General features: G+C 60.4%; 2 protein-coding genes across 2 annotated transcripts; one reads left to right on the top strand and one right to left on the bottom strand.

Moving 5' to 3' along the window:
* Positions 1 to 690: 690 nt before the first annotated feature.
* On the top strand, positions 691 to 1,302 carry MNEG_2177 (hypothetical protein; the record flags this gene model as incomplete). Its single annotated transcript, XM_014049343.1, has 3 exons — positions 691 to 698; positions 861 to 942; positions 1,168 to 1,302. 3 exons carry the CDS (start codon positions 691 to 693, stop codon positions 1,300 to 1,302), a joined length of 225 nt encoding a protein of 74 aa, XP_013904797.1.
* Positions 1,303 to 3,384: 2,082 nt separating this feature from the next.
* On the bottom strand, positions 3,385 to 7,115 carry MNEG_2178 (hypothetical protein; the record flags this gene model as incomplete). Its single annotated transcript, XM_014049344.1, has 11 exons — positions 3,385 to 3,448; positions 3,639 to 3,712; positions 3,941 to 4,006; positions 4,194 to 4,254; positions 4,524 to 4,629; positions 4,857 to 4,957; positions 5,414 to 5,506; positions 5,778 to 5,932; positions 6,161 to 6,294; positions 6,477 to 6,583; positions 6,988 to 7,115. 11 exons carry the CDS (start codon positions 7,113 to 7,115, stop codon positions 3,385 to 3,387), a joined length of 1,089 nt encoding a protein of 362 aa, XP_013904798.1.
* Positions 7,116 to 7,551: the final 436 nt, after the last annotated feature.

Below are 7,551 nucleotides of genomic sequence, written 5' to 3' on the forward strand. Positions count from 1 at the left end.
GGCGCATATTGAATATGGTACGTTTGATCGTCACCCGCCTGGAATTGACAATTGAGTTTTTAATGTGTGTACAAGTCGTTGAGACGAAGAACGGAGCCTCAAGATCACACGAGTGACATATATTTGTCACTGGCATCACTCACGGGCTGACATCGCCATTCGCTCTTGGCCGATCACATAAGCGCACTGTGTTTGTTATTGTTGACGTCACAGTGATAGAGTTTTGCCTGTGTGAAGTCGTCCGTGTTTCAGCGTTGCCCACCACCCGCAGCTAGCTGCAGCCTCGCATCCACACGGGCTGCCGTTCAATCACCAATGGCTGCCGTTCATCCGCGCATGGTCTCATGCACCAGCAGAATGTCGCTCCTTAGCAGCAGCTTCGTTCCATTCAGGCCTGCACTCTACCGTCGGCGAGCGGCACCTAGCGCGGCTCTGCGCGTGCCCCAGGCGCCAGCAACGGAGCAGAAGCAGCAGCAAGCAGAGCAACGCTCGCAGCAAGTTCTGCAGCAGCGCCATCAGGCCGTGGGCACTCAGGCGGCATGGCTTGCCGCCGCAGCCGCAGCTCTCGCTTGCGGGCCTGCAGCCGCGAGCGGGCTGCCTGGCATCGATGCGTCCACCGCGCACTCTCTGGAGGGCGTCCTGCGGCCGCTGTTTGCTGTCTTCACGCTCCTGTACATCATCCGCATCCCCATGACCTGGTGCGACCCCGCACGCTGACTGCTGTTCTGCCGGCAGCCCCGTGCTGCGCTCGCAAGCAGAAATCCCCCCACCCCACGCCGGCCTCGAGCCATGCGGCTCAGTCGCATGCAATCCGACCCAGCATGGTTTGCACACCCTGTTCTGGTCGCTTCATTTCCCAGGTACCCCTCTATAGACGGCACCAAGCTGCCGTGGCTCGTGGCATACGGCCCCACAGAGCCCATCCTCAAGGCCACCCGGAAGGTGAAGGGCCGCACACACGGCGCAGTGCATTAACGTTGCATGCATGCTGGCTCGCCCACTTCCATGCGACGAGGCATGCGAAGCCTATGCACATCCCACGACCGTTTAAGCAGCTTCGACCGTGTGATCGGGGCCCCAAACAGCTGTGCACTTATTCGCTCGGTCGTGTTGGAAGCCGCTGCTGTACACGAACCCTGACGCCCGCTCGCGGGGCTGCCGCCGCAGGTCATCCCCCTGGTGGGCGGCGTGGACGTGACGCCCATCGTGTGGGTTGGCCTCATCTCGTTTTTGAATGAGATCCTGCTGGGCCCTCAGGGTATCCTCATGCTCATCCAGCGGCAATCGGGCGCCGGGCTGTGAGGCCTCGTCGTAGCGAGTGCGGCGTGACAGGCTGGGAGGCCGCCCTTTTCGAGTGATAGGCACGGAGTGTGGCGCAACCGCCAGCTGAGGTTGCCGCAGTCGGGGGCTGATTGCACGATGGCTGGCCGGCTGAGTCTGAGGGTGCGAGGGATCCGCTTGTGAGGTGCATGTGCTGCAAACGCATTTTTCACGCTCCGCCACCATGGATCGGCCTGGACCTAATTTTGCTGCCAGACCCACTCAACCTTGTAACCCACCCGAGTGCCTGGGGCTAGACAATTGTGCGCGAATTCTCCGTGCCCGATGGCGGCGCTGGCTGACGCCGCCCAGAGCTCCCGCCACCCTGTTCTTCTTGAGCACTGCTGTCGTTCTCGTGGAGCCCGCAAAGGCCGCCCGCATTGTCGATTTCCATGCCCAGCAGAGCTGTGAATGACTCACACTGAAATCTTGGTTACACTGAGGTCACCATGGCGCGCATGTGCTGCTTGCCTTGCAGCAGCCACACGACAACGGGCAAACGGGCTGTGCAGGCCGACTCTGGAGGGTTACTCAGCAGCCATCAGCAGAGGCAGCTGTCATAATGTAGCCAGCAGAAAACCCTCCCTGCGATGTTGAATGTGACACTGACATGATCCATTTGCATGGCTCAAAGCCGCATTGCTGCAGCAACGTGTCAGCACGTGCCAGGCCCACAAACAAGGTGGGGCGGCTCAGCAGGACCAGACCGCGTGGCGGCACGAATATGCACAGGAACGGAAATCTAGTATGCATCCATCGGGTCGCTGCATTGAGTGATGCATGATGCGTTGCGCACGCGCAGCTGTCGGGTCCAATTCAAGGTTTGCACGCCATCCACCACCTGCTGGAATCAACAGCGAGTGGCGCAGCAGCGCCGCCAACTTTGCATTTTGACAATTCACAAGATTGAACATCCTGAAACGTTGCTATGCTGCCCTGAAGTTTGTTCAGCCGTCGCGGGCGGCGGGCTGGCCAATCGCAAAATTGGGTGCAGCCCACCTGCCAATTGCTGCAACACATGACCCGCTTGCGCATCAACACTCGTTGCGGCCACAGGGAATCCGCAAGAAGAAGGGGTTGGGCGCTCGTCCGTCCAATGGGCTCAACGCGCAGTCTTGGACAGCCAAAGAATGTGAACAGGAGGCTGGTTGTGCCGTTGGCTGGCAACAACCTGCTGATCAGGGTGCGGCCGCAGCTCACAATACAGCAGCAGCCATCCACGCTGAGAGCGCCAACAGTCATAAGTGGCCGCCCGCGAGGCTCACGGGCCGAGTGGCAGCGCTGCTGGCCCGAACGGCGTTGGGCGCCAGCGCGGTGTTGGGCGCCGGCGCGGCGTTGGGCGCCGGCGCAGCGTTTGCGGGGCGCGCCCCGCCGTGGGCGACGGCATTCGCCTGTCTGATGTATCCGATGATCGCTGCGTGATGTGTGGGGGTTGGGGCGGACAAGAAATGTGAGCGGGTGGCATGCATCAAAGCACAGTGGCTGTGCTAAGCAAAGGCAACACACATCCTATTAGAGCCCGTGCAGTAGCAAAGCGTCCAAGCCTGTGACTTGGCTCCCACGCACTGTCGTCCTTGAAGCTGCCCTGCGATGACGAGGACGAAGGGTGGACGCCATGGACATCCCTGCGCACACCACCAGGGGGGGTCATGGTTGGGGTGCAGGTGCGGGGACTAGGACGAGCACAACTTTCAATGAGTCTGAGGGGAAGGCATGTGATGTTTGACGATAGACCGTGCATGTAGATGGTGCAAGGACTGCCCACACGGGTGTCTGTGGAGTCTGTAAGCGGGAGGCGTCACGACAGGCCGAGACAGGAGCCCGGCGTTGCGGCTCAACACACCAGGTGCCGACGCTCCAAACGAAGATCCCATCGATGCGGTATTGCGGGCCTGACGGTGGTCGAGGGGCGCACCGCAAAGCGCATGGCAAGGGTTTTAAGAGTTGCTTCTGGGAATCGCGGCTCGGCCGCGCAGCCACAAATGCGCAGGGTCATGCGCAAATGCAGGCGGCGAGCAGGGGCCAGCCAGGGCAAGGGAGGACCGGCGGTGCAAGGTGAATGATCTAAACTAGTTTGCGCTCCTCACCGCCGCCGTTCTGGGCAAACTTGGAGAGTGCATCATAGAACCTGGCAGGCGGCATTTGTGAGGTGAGGTGCACAGGGTTGGCAGGAATGCCACGCATAGTGCCATTCACAGCGATTTGAATCAGGCTTACAGGAAAGCACATGGCCTGTCTGTCGACGCACGTTGCCTGCATGGGTTGCAACCACAGAAGCGACCGTTTCTCCCTGATCAATCGCTCCCCGCCGCGTTCACCTGCGACGGTAGCCTTTGAACTCGGTATTCTGCCAGGGATCCAGCTTGGTCTCATACTGGCCTGGCCACAGGCCCTGGTGGAAGGCCAGGCGAGGCAAAAGACACACAGGATCAAGCTAGGGGTCAATTAAGCCTCAAAGGGCGCAGAACGTGTCCAAGCCTCAAGCTGCATGCCAGCGCTGGCAGCTGAGACAAGCCTGCACAGGCAGGCGGCGGCACACCCAGATGAAGGGCATCATAGGCTGCAGGGGCGCGAGGAACAACAGGGCGTTGGCACAGCAGACACGACAGCCGCGTCTCACCCAGAATGGGTGCTTGGCCACCCAGGGCAGTGAAGGGGCGATCTGACCGTTGCTCTGACAGCCGCCCTGCGCGCAAGAAGGGCGTAGAGGCCGACCCAGATTGGTTCGTCCGGGTAGAAGGGGTGGTCAATGCGTAAACGACATGTGCCTGAGCTGCAGCTAGCCCGCACGACAGCGGCTCCCCGTGCCAATCACACAGCTGGATCCCATTACCAAACGACGCGCACGCATCAGGCGAGGATGCAAGGCGCACCAGGCCCTGCTCGCTGTAGACAAAAGGCTTGTTCTTCTGGAACATGTAGGTCCTCAAGTCTCTGGGGGGTGCAAGTGTTTTGTGCATGCAGGGGTGTGTTGAATGATTGGATGATGCGCTGTGAGGACAGCGGCAAGGACAGGGCCAAACCTGGACCCAAGGGGTCTATCAGGTGAGGAATGAAGGCGTTTGTGGCAGGCCCGCCATGCACCAAAATGCAGCCCCCCCCCGGGACTGCAGCTTGAGCCGATAATCTTTTGCAATCGCCCTGTTTCCATGCTTGACTGCAGGTTCGGTCACGCCCAGCAGTGACGACGCGAAGCTGCTCACATGCCAAATGACAGGAATTCAAAGTTGACGGTGGCCGCGGAGACCTCATGAGATGCCGCCACCACATTGAGGTCAGTGCTGGCGTAGCCAGATGCGCCGATGAAATCTGCAGTCAGGTGAGGTGTGACGTATCGGTCATACGTCACGAGTGAAGGGCCGTCAGCGCCTCTCTTGCCAATGTGCTCCTTGAAGCGGCCGAGATGCTGAAACTGAGGCAAGTAGCACCAGAAAGCAAGTTGAAGCAACAGCAATAGGGCCAATGGAGCAAAATCGTGCAGCAAGCCAGGTTTCCAATGTTTGCAGGTTGATTAAATCATCGAGAGGCAGACGCACCACTCTTGTCCAGCAGCTTGCGCACGCCCGCCACGTCAATGCGGCCGAGGCCGCCGCTGGACTTGAAGCGTGAGAAGCGCTCCAGGTATGTGTTGTTGTACCTGGGGGAGGTGAGGGGTGGTGGAGGTGCCTTCGGGATGGCAATGCTTGGGCGATATCGCTCACGCGTGCCCGTGCATTGCGCAGTTGCGTGATTGTGCGCTTGTGCACGCGTCTGTGTGTGCGCATACATGTGCGTGCGTGTTTGTGCGTGTGCGAGTGTGCGTGTGCGTATGCGTGTGCGTGTTTATGTGTGGGTGGGGGCAAATTTGTGTGTGTGCGCACACGGTAAGGAAATGGTGGCGCTCTGTAGTCAGCAGTCCAAGTTGCAGAATCACAGAGGCGGCGCTGGCAGCGAGGCCCAAGCAGTTGACCAACTGACACTGGGTGCAGGTCGCTCTGACAGCATGTGCATTGCCCAGAAAACGCGGATTGCTATAGAGCCCCACAAAGCTCTCGTGGGGTGGCCCAAACATCAAGGGACCGAGCCTTGAGGGTGTGCTAAAATCAAAACTGACTTGATGGGATCGCGCTCCTCTGGTTCCACGCAGCCGCAGACTTTGTCCCAATTGAAGCTCACGCCCGTCAGGTGGCGAGACGCGTCCTTGCCCCTGCGTGTTTTGAGGGACGGCAGCAGGCGTGTGCGTGTGGATGTGTGTGTGTGGGAATATGTGTGTGTGTATGCGTGCGTGCGCGTGCGTCAGTGAGCGTGCGTCCGTGTGCGCGTAGAGAGGGACTGTTGGCATGAGCAGGGCCACCAGTGGCATACGCTCGCTCAAAAGGGACGGTTGAAAGGGCGATGTTGGGCGATTCTAACCTTGGCCAACCTGCGCACGTGCCCTAGCGCCCAATGGCCTTGCAAACCCTAGCAGATGGACCCACTTGGCAGAGACAGCCTTCGTCCGGTCTAGCAGCGCCGCCCAGGCGTTGGGGTAGGTGAAGACGGACAGGCCCTGCTCCCCCGTAAGAGTGAACTCGACCAGGGTGTTGGGGCCCACAACAGCGTTGATGGCCTGGGCCGTGGGTGTCAGCAGGACCTGCGGCAGCGGCGCCATGTGATGGGGGGCATTGGTGGGGCGAGGGTATCTGCACAGGCCACAGTCTGCAGCAGCTTGCAAGCACCCCCAGAAAGTACAGACCACTCCCACAAAAGCTTTGCATGATCCGCTGTTCCCTGCCCCACTAGTTGCTGTGCTTGCTCCAGGATGGACTGCACATGACAAGACGGACGCATCCGGAAAAAGAAACCACAGTGGGGGGCGCACGTCCTCATAGCTGAAGGCGTTGCCGCCAGGGCCGATCTTCTGGGTGGGGTCAAACTTCACGACGTTGCGCCACATGCCCTTCCCGCTGGCGTCCACCGGGTCAACGTGCGGCAGGATGTGGATGCCCGTGAAGCCTGGGGCGACGCAGGTTGGAGCAAGGGGTTGCCTTAAGGGGGCGAGGGCGAGGCGTCCTGGGGGGTTTGGCAGTCTGGACGTCAGGTGCTGGGGGCTGCTCGACGCTGGCAAGTGCCAGGCAAGCCCGAGCCTGCTCCTTGAAGGGATCAAGCGGCAGCTGCAAGTGCAAAGTGTCGCCCACCGGCGTCGAGCGCAGCCTTGAAGCACTTTTGGAGGCCGTTCTTGAACCGGTTGATCTGGTAGCTGTCAGCAGGGACGAGGCTTCCACGTCCGTCCTTGTAGAAGTACCTGCACACCAATTGCGTGGGATTATGTGGCGTGTGAGCATGTATTTGTCTGTTGCAAGTTTAGCATGTGTTGAGACGTTGATTGTTGCATGTGGGTGCAAGATGATGCAGGTGGGTGGGCTTGTCCTGGCATCAGCGCAGGCGCGCCACAGTGTTCGTCCGTCTGAGCGCGACATGTTCAACAACGTGGTTGTGTGCGGTGCCGCCCTTGCTTTGAAATCTTCAACAAAGCAAGACAACGCAATCTACCACTTGATGGAATATGAAAGGGCTTGTGAATTGGATCAGCGGGTCCTTGCGTCTGGCCCAACTCCCGTGGTATGGCGGCCCTCGCCGATAATCCCCGCCCTCTGCCCGCCCGCCGGCCAGCGCCAGCCGCCTGCGAGCAACAGCTGCGCTGCCCACCGGTCCAGGCGCCCGGAATTGCCCTGTGCGTTCAGGGTGACGACAAAGTTGATCTTCTTTGCGCCAAATCCCTTGGACTTGTTGATGCTCCACACGCAGGGCGCGACGCCGTCCTTGGACCCCTCCATGTCATTGAAGTTCACGAGGATGATGCTGGTGCTGATCTCTGCAGGGCCGCGCCTGGCAATGAGTGAATGTTGTAAACGCAGGCGGGTGCGTGGCGTCAGGCGGGGGCTGTGGTGCGGCTGGATGATTGCGGCGTCATGCGGGGGCTGTGGTGCGGCCAGGCTGACAGTCCTGCAGCCTGTCCCGCACTGCTCTTGCTGGACTGCGGAACGTTCCAAACTGATGCCAGCAGCTGCATAGGCTCACAGCACAGATGACGTCGATGCTTCACATTTTCGCCCCCACACGAGGGGGCCGCAAAGACGGGCTCTGCAGAGGTGCCAACCGGGAACCCAGGTGCGTGCGACGAGCCGCCCTCTGGACGCAACCCCAGCCCCGAGACCTGCAGGCATGCGGGCCGCCCCTGCGCTCGCTCGCTGGACTCACACGGCAGCAAGA

The sequence above is a fragment of the Monoraphidium neglectum genome (genome assembly GCF_000611645.1).
Source record: "Monoraphidium neglectum strain SAG 48.87 unplaced genomic scaffold scaffold00238, whole genome shotgun sequence".
Lineage (NCBI taxonomy): Eukaryota > Viridiplantae > Chlorophyta > Chlorophyceae > Sphaeropleales > Selenastraceae > Monoraphidium > Monoraphidium neglectum.